Consider the following 20,081-nt stretch of genomic DNA (forward strand, 5'->3'; position numbering starts at 1 on the left):
CCCCCCCCCCCCACGAACCCCCCCCCCCCCCCCCCCCCCACGAAATAGGATTTTCGACTTTGGGCAACTTTTTCCTTTTTTTTTTTTGTGCTTGTCAACTTTTTCAGGTAAGTAAAAAATTTTTTGCTCAGGTTGGCCCCCCCACTTCCAAAAACGATGCTACGCGCCTGGGTTGAAATTATTTAACTTAAAAAATGAAAAACTGCTCACGACCTGTCTTCTCGAGTAATGACACCGGACAGTTTTTGTCATAACCTCACCAGTAAGTTCATGACAACGAGCCATTTTCAGTGCTTAACTTTAAATGTTTCTGACAACGGTACTGTCTTGGAACTTAACGTGTTCCTGGCCGTGAATTGGTGATGTCACAAATTCAAATCGAATAGGTGATATAATCTATTGGAACAGGTGATATCACTTATTCAAATAGGGGATATTACTTTTTCCAGTAAATACCAAAACGGGGCCTCATACCTAGCTATGAATTAAGTCACAGTATAGTGATAACCCAATCATAAATATGTGTTTTTATGCTGTTGAATTTTGAACCGATTTCATTATCAAAATTCCACGACCCGGTTCTGTTTTCAACGGATTAGAGTCTCAATATTCAACATTGAAAAATGACCCCCGGGTCAATTTTCAAACCGGGTCAAAATTCAACGTTACACCGGCTGTTTAGGAAATCTTACTCTATACAATACTGATTTCCGTAGTTTGGATAAAACATACCTCAAAAAGTAAATCTGATGAAATCTTTTGTGATTTTCTGATTTTCTCCAACATTTTCTCTGTTTGCGGTTCAATAGTACACATTGTGCTCGGGACATTTCTTGATCTAATACTCTTAGTGTCAAAATAAAAAAAATATAATTGAATAAATAAATTTCATAAAAGTTCATATATTTACATGAATAATAATAAAAAAAAACTATTTAAAATTCATGCAAAGTATAATTAGGCTATAGGCCTATATCGTACGATGCCGGTTAACCTTGGACTTTCATAGGGACGTGACTTTCTCGACACCACGTAATTAACGTCTCTCATTCCCTGTCGTAAGAAACGCTTATCATTTTTTCATTGATACACTCGTTGACATTCGCCGGACTGTTTATTTCAATGAACAAGTAGAGCTTTTCAAAAAAGCTTACCGTCTTTAGCAACAATTTTAAACAGTAAACAGAGCTATACTTAACAGGCCGTATAATTCTTTTGAATTTCTTGATTTTGTATTTCTAAATTAGCTTTTTACAGGCATTAGCCCTACCACGGTTGTCGCTCGGTCATCTCCATAAACTTGGACTGGCCGAGAGCTTTCGGCAAACCTCGGCTGATTCACATTCAATCTTCAAACAAGAAAGGGGAAAAGAATAAAAACAAATTGTAAAGCCTGCAAGCAATAACTATCAAATTTTATTTATAATGAAATTAAAGAGACCTTTTTATTTATTGCTATAAAAAATTTCATGTTATTAAGAAATAATCACTGCTGATTTTGTTGTTCGTTTTGTCATTTTTTTAAGATTGGAAATCTTGCAAAATTGTTAAGTCGTACGAAAAATAGATCATCAGAAAGTTATCTCCCTTGCCTTGAACAGCATTTCAACCAATGAAATAATTGAAAATTTTCTCAGCATGCAATTTCTACCAATCACAAAAGAGAGGAAGTGCATAGTCCGAAGACTGTAAAAAACTTCAACTATTCTATAGGTATCACACCGGTAATTGACCAATCAAATGTAGGTCCATATATATAAAATTAATTTTCTTTTCTTTTGAGGCGTTTTTCTATTTTCTTCCAAGCCATTTTTACAACTTTGGTACCTGTGCCTAGTAAATTTTATGTACTTTGTGAATAAATAAAGGTTTATGACAGGAACTATTTTTTTCAGGGCATAGGAGGCTACTTCCTGTGATGCACTCGAGGTGTTTATAAACAAAGTAAAAACACGTGGATTTGAGGGTAGCCCTGTTTACAGATGGAAAAAGTCCGAAAATGCCGTGTGGGTACCCTGTTTTTTGGTGTCAGCTAATGTGACAGGTAATGTTTAACACCTCCTGCTAAATATTTTTTCATGTAAACAAATACCTGATTTTTAACGATTTTTTATTCTATATAGAATTATATAGTGAAAACAATTACCGGTGTGATACCTATACCGTCTTCCAAGGAAGACGGTAATAAAAGGCTGTGTAATTTTCAGACGCTAATTATGTAACGTCGAGAATACCACGCCCTACTGAAGTCTAAGTTTAACTGAGAATTGTACTAAACTAGTAGAACAGCTAAAAAATATTACCAGATTTGTCAAAGACTTTTTGATGTTTTCCATCTGATAAGATGCTGCATCCTTACAAAAGATGTAGGCTGCCTAAATTAAAATAATCAGCATTTGAAATAAATATCATTAATGAGCATTATACCTATGTTTAGCGAACAAGAGGCCTATAGGCCAGACACCAACTAAATTATGATTTTTTTTCTTTCTGATAGGCACATACTAAGTCAAAGATCGTTTATGTACATATTAAGGACAGACAACAGAAACAAACAATTTTTTTCCTTTGGAAAAGACTTCATTGATATCATCTCATGCTTTGAAAAGTGGATAATTCTTTGAATATTTCACCCTAGTCTTGAAAAATGAAATAGAGTTGGAAAATATTACTGTAGTTAAAACTTCAGAAAATTAACAAATATTGCACTCGGTAGAGGTTTACAGATGTTCAAGAAAATTTCAGAATATGTTATCCTAGTGCTAAAAATGTAAAATAAACTTTAAAAAATATTATACCAAGTCAGTTGAATTTTATGAGGAAAGGCAAAATTGTAAAATTCAGCCATTATGATTTTTCACCTTTTTGTGTGGTTACTCATGAAATTATGATGTTTAGACTAGTATAGAGTGGTAGAATTTTATGTACATATCTTTTGTCATTTACAGAATTACATATCGGAGGGGGAGGCCTATGAGTCTTTCATGAAAGAGAACTCTAAACTCAGGTATTTAATAATACTTGAATAAAATCAACATGTCACATGGGGAAACTTGAATTGGTATTCACCAAAGAGATCTTCAGAGAAAGGTAATGATGGAGGTGTATTTTGTTTCTTTCTCAATATACTTAGTTTGATGGTCTTTGCCAAGTTTAGTCCAATTTGAAGGGGAGGGGGGGGTCTGGAGAGACAGATGGACGATCTTTGATCAGAAACCCACTTGAGCCCTTGTCTAGATGTTCAAGATATATATGTTTTGAAATAAAAAAAATATTCATATTGCTTAGTTTTTCAAATACATAATTGTAAAAATACATCACGTGAGTTTCAGATACTTGATTGAATTGGTCAACACCTGATTAATATGAATGTGAATGTGAACCCCAAAATTGACTACTTATTTGATAAAATTTGTAGGGATGGCAATCGATTGCAGAATTGCTAATCGGTTATAACCGCAAAACGTTCCGACCGATTAACCGGTTAGTCGTATCAAGATACATGTACATGTATACATTTTGACATTTTCTTTTCATACAGTAAAACAGTACATAAAAAGGCTAAAAATACGTTATAAGTTAAATTCTGTTTATTATTCTGATCGGAAAATTTTATATTAATAGGACTATTATTATTTTATTTTAATTTCAATAGACAAGAAAATATTAAAAAAAAAAAAAAAACGTGAAACTTGCTAGAGTGCAGTAATCACTTATCAAACAGGGATAATTTTCCAACGCATATGTTAAAGAAGCTAATTCTGCGTTGTCACCATAATCAGAACTAGTCTATGTATTAACTCTTACTTTATTTACAACTTTACTTAAAACGTTCTTTATAATAGTATAATTTAATAGATAACGGTAAAATATAGACATACTAAGTGCTTAACGGTGATGTTTTAAATATCACTTAAAAACACAGTAATTAACACTTTGCAAATTGACCAATTACCCTGCGATCTCAGTCTGGAGAGTTATAATCACCTTCAAATATTCTTAATTACAGGATGAAACACTAAATAAAAATCTATGCAGCGTTTTCCTTTCTAGAAAAAACAAACGAAGGGATTTTAATCAAACTGTGCTTCAATTTACATATATTTTATTTTTTTCCGACTAACCGATTACGGATTTTCTAACCGATTACCATCGTTCCGACCAATTAATCGATTAACCGGTTACAAATTGCCATACCTAAAAATTTGCGATATTTAAAATCGTAGTACATGTACTACGATTTTAAATATCGCAAATTTTTAGGTATGGCGAGATCCGAGCTGGCGGGAACATATCGCTTACTTAAGGAATTTCCACCCTTACAATTTTATAGGTTCAAAGTACAAAAACTGCATATATTTTCATTCAATATACTTTAAACTTTCCATTTATTGCAAAAAATGTATAGGTCACCATATTATTTAAGATGCAAAACATAAATAAACAGAAGTGTATGGCAACATAAAAAAATTCTACATTTTTTGTTAAAAATATTGAGAAAAATATGTAAAAACTGGTTAATATGCAAATTTATGATGCTGAGTGTACCTAAATACTTCCTACTTAAAAGATACCTTTGAATTTTGAATATCAGGTAAACTATTTTACAGAAAAGCAAATGCCTGAATGAAGAGACCTTAGAAGGAGTTATTGCCCTTGTAAACATTATTTAAAGATTGAATAATTGATTAAATATAGAAAATATGCATTTTTTTGAATTCTTTAACTAAACAATATTTATCATTACACCTATTGTAAAGCATTCTTCCAAGAGATATTTTTCTATAAGGTACGAATTAAAACTAATTACAGTTTTTGCAAAAACCTATGACATCATAGAAGGGTGGAATTACCTTAATGTTGTTCTGGGTCATTTGATCATTGTACTCGCAAAGTTGATCTTTAAAAACACCAAATATGCATAGGATATGGATGCAATAGTTATATTCTTATATCATATTTTTAAATGTAAGGCAACATTGTAATAATTTTTTGATCCAACGTAATTATGACCCCATGGGAAAAAATACGTCTACGGTAAATAATTAACCTGCATACAATCCAGCAATATAGCTATAGCCTCCTCTTTTGAGTTAATTCTTTCAGCCAAATCTTCCAAAGCAGCAGTCCATTCGTTGTTATAGATTTCATTGTACTCCCTCTGTAGTTTTTCAATGTCTTCACGTAATTTTTTCTCAATTTCTATTTTTTCATCGAGATTTTCCTGCTTAGAATTAAATTGCCCCTCTAAATTTTCAATGTCTTCACCTAATTTTTTATCAGTTTCCTGCTCAGATTCTAACTGCCTTTGAAATTTTCCAATGTCTTCATTAACTTTTGATTCTTTTTCAATTTCCCCAAAGCTATTCTTTTCACGTGTTTCCTGTTTTATCTTATCTATTTTTTCCCCTAGTGGTGCCTGTGCCTGACTGTGATTCTCTTTTTTCTCAAATGCTTCTACCTTCACACAGAGTTCATCCACTTTCTTTTGCAGCTGATCTCTCTCACTCCAAAATTGGTCTTTTTCTTGTCTGTATCTTGATTCAGTTTTTCCATGTATTTCAGTAAGAGCCTTTTTACATATAGAATACTCTTCCTATAAGTTCAGAGAAAATTGATTTTAAAAATTGATTATAATTACTATTTCAAAACATTCTTGATGAAAAAATTAAGAATTCATCAGTGATATATGTTTAAACATGTGTATATATAGTTGACTCATTTTACCTCTCTAGTAAAAGTTGTTGGATCTTTAAATTCCATCATTTCCTGATAGACATGCAAACAGTTTTCTAGATCAACATCACGCATTTCAAGAATTAGATCCAGCAGTTTCCTCATTGGTGACCTAGGATCATTTGATTGCATCTTCACTGTATCCTCCAGGGTTGGGTCAGAAGATCCGTATTCATCAGAATCTTTAAAATCACTAGCAATTTCAGGATTAGAGGAGCGTTCTTGAATTTCGGGCTGTGAAGTTCCATATGTTTCATTTTCTGTTTGATTTTTGTAACTCATAATTGACTTTGAATATCTTGATCTCTCTGTGGTTTCACCAGATTGAGGGTTCATGTTTAACCATCTCCCAAAGTTGCTGACAATCAACCAAAGATGTGGTTAGTGATGGAGGTGTTGTATGTATATCTGGTTGATCTTGAAGTATTAAAGGTATGAGAAAATAATTATGATGTTTATAACATATTTTCTGAAATAGTCTTAAATACAAATAATGACCAATTAAGAAATCTTCAAACTCGCATATAACGGACTCAGGTGCTTGTAGTATATGCAGGGCCCCCAACTCCGCTTTACAAACACAGGTTTTATTGGATTTTTTCACGAATTAAAATATATTTTACGCTTATTTATCATGTAAAACGAAGTCATAGGCATTCTTTTACAAGAGGCCCAAGGGCCTTGAATCGCTCTTCTGATAAATTGTACAATCTATCACTTCTATTTGAAGCCTCTAACCCTAAGTATCGTAAGACCCAAGTTGCAAACTGACAGTTTGATGATTCTTAGCCAATTCAAGGACTGAAAATATTTTTAATAATAAAGCTATAAAAACCATAAGTACATCATAGTAACCTATATTAAGATTGAAGTTATCTGAGGACTCAAGATGCATTTATAAACAAAGATTGAAGATTCTAAGCCAATAAGTAATTACCAGTACTTTTGGTTTTGTTTTCCTGATTATCTCCCCTTGTTTTAGGGTCCCAACCCTTATTTTAGTATAAATGGTAGCCCTTGGGCCAAGGATACCCTGTGACAAATTTGACACAGATTGGCCAAAGGGTTCTTGAGTTATTTCTGAAAAGCTAACGCACACCGCACACCGCACGACGCACACCGCACAAATGGCCATAGCATTAGCTCTTTGAGCCTTTGGCTCAGAAGAGCTAACAAGAGACCGACTTAGAGACTTAATGGTCACCTGAGTAATACCCGGTATGTTTTACGGTGTGGCCTTTGTAGAGAGCGCAGTTGCACCATCAAAAACCTTTGTTATACCCTTATATTTACATTTCCAATTTCTTTGTCCGAGATAAAATTACCAATTGTAAATGTAATTGATTTCCTCATATTTACATTTCCAATGTCTTTGTCCGAGATAAAATTACCAATTGTAAATGTAATTGATTTCCTCATGAATGTTTTGGCGCGGTTCCAAAAAACACGTGCGGGGCGGGACAACATCTATCTAGAGAGAAGCAGGCTTGGAGCCCGTGGATTGGCGGAATCAAAGCATATAAATATAAGGAATAACTGTCTTATTTTTCAAATTCATGAAGATGATCAATGGATTGGCTTGTGTGATAATTTTATGCATAAACGCCTTCGGCGTTTATGCAAATTATCACACAAGCCAATCCATTGATCACTTCATGAATTCGAAAAATAAGACAGTTATTCCTTAAATGAATGTTTTGACGCGGTTCCAAAAAACCACAAGCAGAGAAGCATGCTTGGAGCCCGTGGATTGGCGACATCAAAGCATGTAAATATAAGGAATAACTGTCAGATTTTTCAACTTCATGAAGATGATCAATGGATTGGCTTGTGTGATAATTTTTATGCATAAACGCCTTCGGCGTTTATGCAAATTATCACACAAGTCAATCCATTGATCACTTCATGAATTCGAAAAATAAAATTTACTAGCTGTTGACAGGACTGTCAGTCCAACTTAAATAAGACTCAGACAGAGGCACCGAAAGAGTATGATTTGAAAAAAAAAACTCTTTGAAATAAATATATTTTTTTTCTTTCACATCTGTTGTTTTATTTTACATGTTAATTAAGTTATTGATACAATGAAACGCATTTAAGTGGAAAAAATTTTCCTTTTGGATGAAACGTTCTGAGTCATGTTTTGAACGTCAATTACAATAATGACACGCCCATATTTTTAGAATTGAGAAAGAAATATTCGTCGTAATGTTTTAGGACACCCCATTCTTCGCGACAAGCAATACCATACACTGAAATGGAGCTTTAAAAACATTAGCTGGGATTTTTCTAGACACGGTGTGGCAAGGTGTGCAGGCCTACATGTATATTTCACACACATCGTGCTACTCTGTGTACACGGTGTAACACAGAGCATGTCACTCGGTGTTTTTTCCACCGAGCAACGGGGAAAACACGTGACCTGTACTGTAAAATTAATATTTGTTAGTGTCTGCATTATTATTCTCTAATCAGCAATTTATATAAGCCATGTTATGCCATGATTTTAATTATTATTAGAAACAACGAACATTATTAGGAGGTTAATCTCATCAAAATCGTATCACTAGTTATTTTGAACCGTAAATACATGTAGTTTTTGTAAGCAGTGTCATCAAAACATGTTACATCACCAATTGGAACATCTCTTTACATTAAATTCGAGGATCTAGATAAGTATTACGGGATCAGTAAGTGTTGCTTTAGATATAGACTTTTTGTGAGTTGTGAAATTACGCACCAAATGCGTACAATACTATATCGAAAAAACATAAATATTTTTTACAATACAAATAAGAAATTATACAATGCAAATTGAAAATTATATAACACAAATGAAAAATTATATAATACAAATGGAGAATTATAGAATACAAATAAAAATCAAACAATACAAATGGAAAAGATCGAATATTACTACGTTTGACATGTGACGTTTACACTTTAGTAAAAGAAAATATGCTTACAATAAAGTAAAGAAAATTGGTTCACTTATGATCCAAGATATCAAAACAATAAAACGAAAGTGTTTCCAAAATTCTATATTTATAATCAATATTCTGTTAATCAGAAGTGCACCTTTTCCAAGAAAGGTAAGTAAAATCCACCTGTGTTATATAACAGTCTTTTTTTGTTTGAACGCTCCATTACTTTTCATGAATGGAGATTTGCAAAGGAACACTTCTAGTTGTATTGAATAAATTGACTTATATAGACCGATATTTATTTCAGTCTTTAGAAAAAGCTTATTGATTTCCGTTCTTGTCGCTGACTTTAGGCCACATGTGAGTAGTTTATTGTTTCCCATGTGTCCCTTTATTTCTAGTCAACTGTGTGTTTATCTGACCTTCCCTCAGAATTTACAGATGATCATTTGCATGCAATATCAATATAATTACTAGACTGATTTGTATGAGGCCGCTTACTTGATGCAGGGCCTGGGCAATGCCAAAGGGACATTCAAGCCTTGAATTCTTCCCGTATTTTTTGCATAAAATATCGTCAAAGCACACATTTTACCCGTTTGTTTGTTTACATGAATTGTGGTAAGATCAGATGACTGATTGAAGTTAATGGTTTTGAACATATTTTATTGTATAATTTATACAAAGGGATTGGTTAATGGTAAACATACATGTATTTAATAAATCTAGAATTTTCAATGAATCCCGAGGGTTGGAAATGAGAGGATTGCATGAATACAGATTATTCAGCTGGTTGTCATGGAGGGAGGGGGGAGGGGTTCTCATACCAAACCAGGTTATACAGAAATAATTTGTGTTCCATTTTGGATATTACGAATCAAAAGCTAGAGTACAAACAAAAATGAATTATTGAACTTTATCTACTCTGCAGTACCCCTCCCACTGTGCGCAACTTTACTATTATCCAGAGATGTTCTTGAGAGGCAAAGGTTAAATTTTTATTCGGCATATTTTTTCATCGTGACACCGGTATCGAGTAACACCGAAGTAAATGATTCGTGTCCTCAAATAAAGTGTGCTTACACAGAGGTACATGTATAGTTCCGATTAATTTCGTTTAGTTAAAAAGAATTTATGATTTTCCATAAATTCATATCTTCTATATCAACAGTAAACATGCATCAAAGGAAGAAACAAAGAAACTTGTACATATAGCCTGTTCACAGGTAAAGAGTTTGAAAAAAAAAAATAAAAGTTTGCCGACAGGTGAATTTGAACCAGGACACTAAAAGGTGTTCATCGTAACAGTCTGCGGTCAACATGTATCTTCTTGGGCTACATGTACATTGACTGTATATATATGTAAGTGTCATAAATTGTTAGAAATAAGTTTTAATTTCCCATTTTTAGCTTACGATACCTGAGCCGAAGGCTTAAGTGAGCTTTTCTGATCACATTTTGTCCGTCGTCCGTCCGTCTAGCTGTCCGTCCGTCTGTAAACTTTTCACATTTACGACTTCTTTTCAAGAACTCTAGGACCAATTTTGACCAAACTTGGTACATAGCATCCTTGGGAAAAGGAGATTTTGAAAGACTGAAGTAAATTGTAAAAATGAGGGACCAAGTCTTCTCACAAAGGGAGATAACCAAGAAAAGACAAAAATAGGGTGTGGTCATTAAAAAAACCTCTTCTAAAGAACCAGAGGAACAGAAAAGCTGAAACTTATGTGGAAGCATCATGGGATAGCGTAGATTTCAAATTGTCTAAATTATGATCAATTGGGTAGGATGGGCATAATGGGTATAATGAAACGCATTGAACAGGTCGGAGAGAATACTCGAAATCGGGTATTCCATGCAACTTTCTATAAAAACGAAAGAATATAGCAACGGCGCGATGCCAGTAATTGTTACTTGTACATCAGTATCTTGTGGATTTATTTTTATGAAACCTAATTTATATGGTTGTAAAATAAGTTTAAAATCACACGACAAACACTGCTGGGGTAACAAAGAAACAATGGCGTTATCATTTTTCAATATAATTTCTAAAAACAAATAACTACACTTCGTTTGTCTTTATTTCCCATTAAAGTATTATATTTAATTTTCTAATTTGCTCATTATTAACAAATTCTGAAACTTTAAAGAAATTGAACGAATAACGCCGTGTTATACATGTATTTTTACTGAAAAAATGTATGGCGTCCCTTTCACGTGAAATATAAATTATTCCTAACAGAGAGTACAGTATAAGTGAGTCATAATTGTATATCTCTGCCATAATAGAATACCAACGTTATTTTAAGAAGAAAATAAAATAAGATTAAATAAATACCTCCGGTAAATCAGGTTGAAATCGCTAATTGAAGGTGAGTATCTTTTTTATTTCAATTCAGCAGTGAAATTTTTATTCAAAGAAACCGTATTTTTTTTTGGTTGCATCTTAATCGAAGATAGGTGTGCTATTTTACCTTTATTTAATGCATTTGTGTGAAAATTGAGAGCGAGAAATCATGTGAACAGGATTTTCCTTCTTTTTTTTTGGGGGGGGGTATAAAAAAAGTCAAATGTCTACATCTTTTCATGATCTTATAATACATTAAATTTCTCAATATAGATCGAAGTACAGTCATATTCAAATATGAATTACATAGTCAAGTTTTCACATTTCTTTTAGTTTTTACGTTTATGAACATGTTAATGAACAAACTGAAATAATGGAGTGTTCAATTGCGCCTTGGAAACTCTTGTCTTACTTTTTGGGAATAAAATTCCTCGTCGGACATTAAAATTTCATTAAAATTGTAGCCACTTCCTTTCTTTATTATACTATTTGATAGACAAGATAGATTTTACCTTCTGTTGTCTATTTTACGCATTTTTTAAAAAATATATTTTTTTAAAACCTCATTATGATATGCTATACAACGCACCTTCTGAATTGTTCTATAGACAATCACTATGTCACAGTTTTCTTTTCTTTTTTTTTTATCTGAAATACTTACTACTCATGGCAAAAACTTTTCCTAATACTCAGCTATGATGGAAAAGTTTGTTAAAAAATAAACATGAAATTTAGTTAGTTGGGGTATCATATTGTGTTGAGAATGCTCTCAAGTCTGCGAATTTTCTCAAATCCAAAATTCTCAGACTCAGCGGCCGTCAAAAAAAGTTGAGAAAAAAAGTACCTTAACCTCTCTTATTCTCAAATTCTCGGCTGAGTTATTCTCAAGAATTGAGTTGAGAAATATTTTTGAGAATTTGCATCAAGATCAATGCATATGCATCAACCAGCATATCTCCAAACATTTGGCTGTGTACTGTGGAATTCTTTTATACACAGCTTTGAAACCTTTACTATATACAAATTCCTACAAAAATAAAAATTAAATATTTTTTTAGGTTCATACATAACATGTATTCTCAAATTTATTGCCAAATATCATGTTTTGTATGCGTATTTACAAGTACGTGTATTTTGAGTACCTTAATAAACAAAGTCTCTGCAGACATCTTTTGGGATTTTCTAATTTCCTCCAACATTTTCTCTGTCTGGGGATCAATGCAGTACTCCACAACTGAGGCATCTCATGATAAACTGCTCTAAATACAAAAAGACAAGGGACTGTAGCCAGAGCCATCTGTACTATAATACAGTATGCAGTTATTCTTTTGACTGTTACTTTATTATTCCCTTATCACTGAGAATTGGACAGGCATTCGCCTTCTTCTGCTATTGAATGAAGACAAGATGGAGGTAAAAGAACTCACCACATTAGTCAAAGCTTTTTTCAGATTCTCCATCTGATGCACTGCTGCAACTTTACAGAAAGAATAGACAGCCTGGGATTTGAACAAAATAGGATTCAATCATTAATTTACATGTATAGTAAAAATGTATACTTTACTGTATCATATACTAGTATCTTAAATTCAACAAGTACCCGTAATTACATTTCAGAAAATATTCAGAATTTAAATGAGGACAAATTTTCTGATGTGTCAGGATAAATTTCATATTTAGATTAAAATGTTGTCTTAATCTGATTTTGCATTGTTTATGAACCAGTATTAAATCCAGTAGATTTTTTATAGCGATCTCTTCTTGGTACACTTCCTTTGTGAGAGACTCCAAAGCATCTGTCCATTCATTGTCATAGAGTTCATTGTACTTCTCCGCAATCTTTGGTGGACGGTTGGAGTCACTTAGATCTGTGATGTTGAGGTTTTTGTCATTCAGCTTGTTGCCCATTTCCTTACTTAATCTAGAAAAAAGCAGAATTAAAGTATTGCTTCATATGATATTTATAAACATAATTATGCATTAATATTTGAAAAGCACTCAATTTTATAAGAATTTGGCTTCTTAATTAGTTTACAATTGAATTGATTCTATAAAATCATCCTTTAAGTTATAATTCACCTTGTCAGAGCATCTGTTTTTTCTCTCTCTAATTCCATTGATAAATCTCTGTATTAGTTTAAAAGCTAGATGAGGTGCACATAAAAACTCTTGCCTCCCCGTCTTCAAAAGTAGTGATCGGTACAATAGCCCCCCCCCCCCCCTTTATGGATCCAACTGTTAATGTGTTTCTATCTTCCCTTTTACGAAATATTATAGAATTTGATTCAGACTTTAATCCTGTACGTTGACAAATGCATCCGGATGGTAAATTAAGCTTTCAGTGAATCCAGAGTGAAATGAAGATTCATTTGAATTCCCGCCCCGGCGAAGTTAATTCAGAAACATTTTTTTCTGACTTCTTTCTTGCAAATACATGTGTAATCTATATAACTATACACAATAGACAATCAAAGTTTTATCAGCTCACCTGATCTGAAAGCTCATGTTTCTGATTACCCATTTTTGTCTGCCATCTGTCCGTCTATAAACTTTTCACATTGTCAACTTTTTCTCGAGAACCATTTGTCCAATTTTTACCAAAATTGATTTACTAGTAGCATCCTTGGACAAAGGGGAGTTTGTTTTAAAAAAAAAAAAGCTGAGAGTTAAGTGGAAGCATCCTCGGGCAGTGTAGATTCTAAATTGTTCAAATCATGATTCCTGGGGTATATAGGTATTGGCCACAATAGGGAATCTGTTTTACATTGAAATATATAGGAATATATTTTTAAAATCTCATCAAGAATCACTGGGCCAGGAAAGCTGAAACTTTTGTTGAGGCATCCTGGGGTAGTGTAGATTGTAAATTATTTAATTAATGACCCTGTGGATAGGGGGGGCACCGTAGGGAGTCCAAGTTTTGCAATGAAATACATGTATATAGAAAAATCTTTAAAAATCTTTTTCCCGAGCAACACCAGGCCAGAAAAACTGAAACTTAAGTGGAATCATCCTGTTGATTCTTAATTGTTAAAATTATTACCTACCCTGGGGTAGGATAGTGTCACAGTAGGTATTATGAAGGGGAAATTTGGTAAAGAATAGCATGGACAAAGTCACTCAGCTGAATGATGTGGCCCATGGGCCTCTTGTTCAGTTTATTGTTGCACAATAGGCTTTTGATTGCTTGCTTGCACATCTTCTTTGGAATTCATATCATAATACAGAAATGTAAGAACTGTTACATTTTTTATTTCAAACTGTAACTTTCATAAAACTCTAGTTAAAATAAAATAAAGGGAAACCAAGTAATAACAACTACTGATATGTGAAAAAGTAAGACAATTAAAATGCACATTATTGGTAATTACAATTTGAGTTCATATATATGTTAAAATGTTCTCTAAACAAAATTAATCTATAGGCAAGTTTTAAATTTCTTACACCATTATGCATTAGAACTACCAAATTTTAGTGCAATCCACTGTGAATATGTATAATATTGCCCTTGATATTTCACATATTCTCGACCACTAACATTAACCACCCTGGGAGTGTCATAGTAAGGATCATCAACAGGAGAGCTATAGTTTGCTCTGAAGTTTCCTGTTGAAGTTCTACTTGAACTTGTGTGTGTTCTTGGTACTGCTGATGAAGAAGAGTTTGGATAGAGGAAAACTTTGCTGGTAGCTGTAGTACTTGTAGTCTGCTGTTTTGGGGTAACATTTGTTGCATAATTTCCTGTGTTTTCACCATACAGGAACTTGTAGTTGTCTGGACCCATGGAACTGGATGAGACGGTTGCTGGAGTTGTTTCTCTCAAATGGCTTTTAGTGGTACTCCTCTGAGTTCTATCTGGTTGCTTAAAACAGTCATCAACATTTGTTTCTAAAGGCGCCTTCTCCTCTGAATGAGGATATCTGCCACTGTATTGCGATTCTCTGTTAGCATCTTCTGTCTTGGTACGTCTTTGGCGGATAGATTTATCTCTTGGATAAGGCTGTGCTACTCCTTTCTGCAGTAGAGCACCATTTTCATGCAGTAGAAGAGGAAGCCATACCACATACTGGACGGTAAACCCGGTCTTTGTGTATTCTTTGTACATGCTGTTGTCCAAAGGAGAACCTTCAGCTGGGGGCTTTCCCAGGGCCACAGGAGGATTATGCATGTTCATCAACCAGCATATCTCCAAACATTTGACTGTGTACTGTCGAACTCTTTTATACACAGCTTTGAAACCTTCACTATATTCAAAGTTCTATAAAAATAAAAATTAAATATATTTTTAGTTTCATACATAACATGTATTCTCAAATTTATTGCCAAATATCATGTTTTGTATGCATATTTACAAGTATTTTGAGTACCTTAAACAAAGTCTCTGCAGACATCTTTTGGGATTTTCTTATTTCTTCCAACATTTTCTCTGTCTGGGGATCAATGCTGTACTCCACAACGGAGGCATCTCGCGGTAAACTGCTCTAAATACAAAAAGACAAGGGACTGTAGCCAGAGTACACCTGTACTATAATGTGCAGTTATTCTTTCGACTGTTACTTTATTATTCTCTTTAGAGAAGTGGACAGGCTTCCGCCTTAGTTCTTCTGCTACTGGATGAAATCAAGATGGAGGTAAAAGAACTTACCACATTAGTCAAAGCTTTTTTCAAGTTCTCCATCTGATGCACTGCTGCATCTTTACAGAAAGAATAGGCAGCCTGGGATTAAAAAAAATAAGATTCAATCATAAATATACATTTATAGTACAAATGTATACTTTACTGTATCATATACTAGTATCTTAAATTCAACAAGTACCAGTAATTACATATTTAGAAAATATTCATAATTTAAATTAGAAAAAATTTTCTGATGTGTCAGGATAAATTTCATTTTTAAGATTAAAATTTTGTCTTAATCTGATTTTGCATTGTTTATGAACCTGTATTAAATCCAGTAGTTCTTTTATAGCACTCTCGTCTTGGTACACTTCATTTGTGAGAGAATTAAAGGCATCTGTCCATTCGTTGTCATAAAGTTCGTTGTACTTCTCAGCGATTTTTGTTGGAGCGTTAGAATCATTAAGATTTGTAACACTGTGCATTTCTTTACTTAATCTGAAGATGAAAAATATACATTGATATATGGATAAGTTTTAGTCTAAACAATCTAATTCAGAGAATCTATGTCCCCCACTTAAGAAAAAGAAAAACATGCGCGGATCTAAGTGGGGGGGATTGAAGGGACGGCACACTCAAAGAATTCATGTATTTATGACCATGACCTTTGATCTTTTGATCTCAAATAGGAGTCTTTTTAAGTGCATAAAAAACTCTTTTGGTATAAAATTCCAATGCAAAAGCTCAATGGCTTCTCGAGATATCGTGCGGAAATGTAAATGTTAAAAAAGACGAAATTTATTAATATACATGTATGACCTTGAATTTTTTACCTCAAAATCAACAGGGGTCTTTCATAGTTCTTGAGAGATACTGTGTAACTTTCATTTCAAAAGCTTTTGCAGATATAGAGCAGAAATGAAAGTGTTACAGACAGACAGAAAAACAGACAGACAGACAGACAGACAAAATTATCATCCCCAACTTTCAGTGAAAGAGAGGGACAACAAATAAGCTGCATATGTATTGCTTTTTTAATTTGCTGATAAATAACGTTCTGGGATTTTGTATATTCACCTTTTCAGAGCACGCAAATCTCTATTTTCTTTCTCAAGTTTGTTTATTTCCTCTTTTGATTGATTTAATGCCATCTCATGAGCCATCTTATAATGTTCAACTTCACCAAATAATTTTGATTCCATTTCCTGTTTAGCTTCAAACTCTTTTCGTAGTTTTCCAATGTCTTTTGTTAACTTTATATTTTTTTTCATTTGACCTGAGAGAGTTTCCTGATTAGCTTCTATATGCTTCTTGAGTTTTTCATTGTCTTCTTTTAATTTTGTCTCTGTTTCGGTTTTCTCTAAAAACATTTCCTGGTAAGTTTGTATCTGCCTCTGTAGTATCCTAATGTCTTCATTTAACTTATTCTCTTTTTCCATTTCCTCTGAGAATCTTTTTTCAAGAGCTTTCTTGCAGTTGTCATTCAACTCTCTATATTTCTCTTCATATTCTTGCTTTATCTTGTCAATTTCTTTTTCAAATGAATCTGTATGACTGTAGTTTTTCTCTTTTTTCTCAAATGCTTCCATCTTAACGCACAGTTCGTCCACTTTCTTCTGAAGCCGATCTCTCTCACTCAGAAACTCGTCTTCTTCCTGTCCGTATCTTGATTCAGTTTTCTTATACCCTTTAGTAGAGGGCTTCCTAAATTCAGCATGCACTTCCTATATAATTGAAGAATATTGTTTGAAAGTGTGATCATATTGACTCAATGCCAAATTTTCAATTAAAACATGTACAGAATATAAAAAAAGAAAGAAATGTCCCAGTGTTCAGGAATAAATATGAAAATAAAATGCAACACTTATTGAAATGTAAGCGCTTTCATTAAATTCTTCAGACCTACATACATACACTGTATATATGCAATAAGCATTTTACTGTCGCCCGTGTGGCGCACTGGTTAGAGCGTCTGCTCTAGAGTCGCGAAGTAAGGAGTTACAATCCTTACGTCGCGGGTTCGAATCCCTCTGTGGGACGAGGAGACCTGTCCTTCGGATAAGACCTTATAAAGCGAGGTTCCGAGTCGCAGAAGCTGCTGACACGCTAAAGATTCCTCCCTGCTCAAAGGCCGTTAGTGCCGAGCATAGGACAAAATTTTTCTCCACCAGAAAGCGGTGGCGTCTCCGTATGAGTGAAAAATTCTCGAGATGGACGTTAAACAGTATACAATCAATCAATCAATCAATATATGTAATTTACTTCTTTTGTAAATGTTCGATCTCTGGATTCCATCATTGTTTTGTAGTCTTGATAGCATTTTTCTATGTCAACATCACGCATCTCCTGCATAAAATCCATCAGCTTCTTAACTGGTGACTCAGGATCCTCTTGTTGCTTCTTCTCTGCATGTTCCAGGTTTAAATCAGAAGAAGTTGTATCTATATTTGTTTCAGACGAATCCACTTGAAAACCATGAGCAATAAAATCGGAGTCTTCTTGAACATCGGGTTGTGAAGTTCCAATGTCATCAATTTCTGTTCGCTTTTTGAAGCTAAAAATTGAGTTAGGAGATCTTGATCTCTCAAAATTTTCAGCAGAGTGAGGGTTCATGTTTGACCTTTTCACAACGTTGCTCGACAATCTATGGGGCCCCGGACCCTACGGCCACGAAGGAAATAAAATAGATCTAGAAAATATAAACAAGAAGTTAGAACTAAAAAAAGAAATTGAAAAAATAATGACGTCGTTATAATTTACATGTATTTAATTTGGAAAACAAGAAGTTATAATGAAAATTAAAAAGAAATATTAAAAAGGAATTGTGGCACTGATGGCCCTCCATAGTTCTCGTAATCATGTAGACTTTACATTTGTAGGAGGAGCTGTGAATTGTCACAGTTGACAACATCAAAGATGCACACATTCATAATTTGAACTTAAAGTCAACACAGTTGTAAATTCAGAACTACATGCTTGGATGTATACTATGAAACTGATACGATTACAAATTTGAATTAACAATCTTTCAAGATTCCATTTACAAGTTTTTGAACACGATTACCCGATTACCCTCCATATGTGTGTGTGTGTGTGAGGGAGGGTGTGTGTATATGTGTGTGTGGTACGGCGTGTATGTTAGGGTGTGTGTGTGAGGGAGGGTGTGTGTCTGTATTAAGGAGGGGAGAGGGAGTTAAGTTTTAACTTCTTTCACAATCAAATGATGACTGCATATAATGCTTTGTTTCGGGTCTCTTTTGGTCGCTTCTGTTCTTTTACATCTTAACCTCTTTTCCATTTTATATATTAACTACAGTGGTCCGTCGAATAGACCCTCAATTTGAATGTTAAATAACTGTCATGTTTTTGTCCTTACGGTTTTCCAAATAAAGATAATTTACAGTTACCTGCCCTTGATTGAATATTATTTATGCATGAGAGGTGGAGCTAATATCGTAAGAATGGATCTAAAATTAGACTGGATAAATAACGATGGCATGTATTAATAGTAAAGAGCATCAGTCGAAAATGATATACTTAGTCTAGTATTTTAAAAAAGCTTATAAATAAATATCAATAAATAATATGTCCTCGGTGCTCAGAACAAAAATTTAGTCTTAATAATTTAACTTAAGGTCAAAATCTGGTAAATGTCTTTAGACTAACTTTTTGGTGCTAGATCCATTATGACGTCATAATCACTTTCAACTTTCTTTTTCCCGTACTTTACAGCTCTAATAAAATTATGTAGAAAATAAAGTATTTTCATGGAATTCAATTTGAAATCACATGAAAAGTAGTCCGGATACCTATATTAAAATTAAGATTATTTAAAAGAAGAGACCAAGAACATAAAAATTACAGTTTTCTGAAAGACTGTAGGCAATCTGGATACATTTTGTTCGTGTGATATGGAAAAAAACTCCTATATTCATGACTGGTTTTCTTCATTTTTCATTAAAAATGACAGTTTAAAATATTGTATTTCATTTTATTTTTTTCAACAAATTATGCCCCGAAACACCTTTTTTGACCAAGCTAAAGTTATAAAGCATCATTAGAGGATTTCATTTCTTGAATTTGATGAATCTGTAGGCACCCTTCATTTACTAGATCTTGACCTTAATATTCTTTTTTTTAATTAAAACATATCCGTAAAAATGTTTATCCAATTTCTACTTGTTTTTAGAACTCATTTTTGGGTATGACTCTTAGTATACTGGAAAATGCCATATATTATGATTTCCTGGACTCGTTTAATTCATCTGATAGGTGTTTTTTTCAAGTTTGGAAAATGAAACAAGCCAAAAGGCGAAAGATCTGGCTAATATTGTAATGTGAAGAAAAAATAATTTTCTCTTTATCCCAAAAACTCCTTTACTCCTCATGACGTGCGGGTTTGGACGCTGTTCAAGAAAAAAAATTAATGTAGTGGATTCCTGATTTTGATTTCTTC

General features: G+C 33.4%; 2 protein-coding genes and 1 long non-coding RNA gene across 3 annotated transcripts; all 3 read right to left on the reverse strand.

Moving 5' to 3' along the window:
• Positions 1-720: 720 nt before the first annotated feature.
• On the reverse strand, positions 721-5,157 carry LOC134274005 (uncharacterized). The gene is made up of 3 exons (XR_009993530.1): positions 5,051-5,157; positions 2,304-2,375; positions 721-846 (listed from the first exon to the last, which is right to left on the reverse strand). It is a non-coding gene; the product is annotated as an uncharacterized LOC134274005 (long non-coding RNA).
• A 53-nt stretch (positions 5,158-5,210) lies between these two features.
• LOC134274008 (uncharacterized) lies at positions 5,211-6,147 on the reverse strand. The gene is made up of 3 exons (XM_062756235.1): positions 5,728-6,147; positions 5,269-5,596; positions 5,211-5,224 (listed from the first exon to the last, which is right to left on the reverse strand). Exons 1-3 carry the CDS (start codon positions 6,070-6,072, stop codon positions 5,211-5,213), a joined length of 687 nt encoding a protein of 228 aa, XP_062612219.1. The 5' UTR covers positions 6,073-6,147.
• Positions 6,148-14,317: 8,170 nt separating this feature from the next.
• LOC134274006 (synaptonemal complex protein 1-like) lies at positions 14,318-18,238 on the reverse strand. Its single transcript, XM_062756234.1, has 6 exons — positions 17,888-18,238; positions 16,703-17,349; positions 15,949-16,123; positions 15,653-15,724; positions 15,375-15,488; positions 14,318-15,265 (listed from the first exon to the last, which is right to left on the reverse strand). The coding sequence occupies exons 1-6, from the start codon at positions 18,236-18,238 to the stop codon at positions 14,456-14,458; spliced, it is 2,169 nt and encodes a 722-aa protein (XP_062612218.1). The 3' UTR covers positions 14,318-14,455.
• Between the last annotated feature and the right edge of the window lie 1,843 nt (positions 18,239-20,081).

Source organism: Saccostrea cucullata, unplaced genomic scaffold (genome assembly GCF_032062105.1).
Source record: "Saccostrea cucullata isolate Sc308-1 unplaced genomic scaffold, CSIRO_AGI_Scuc_v1 ctg7733, whole genome shotgun sequence".
Taxonomy (NCBI): domain Eukaryota; kingdom Metazoa; phylum Mollusca; class Bivalvia; order Ostreida; family Ostreidae; genus Saccostrea; species Saccostrea cuccullata.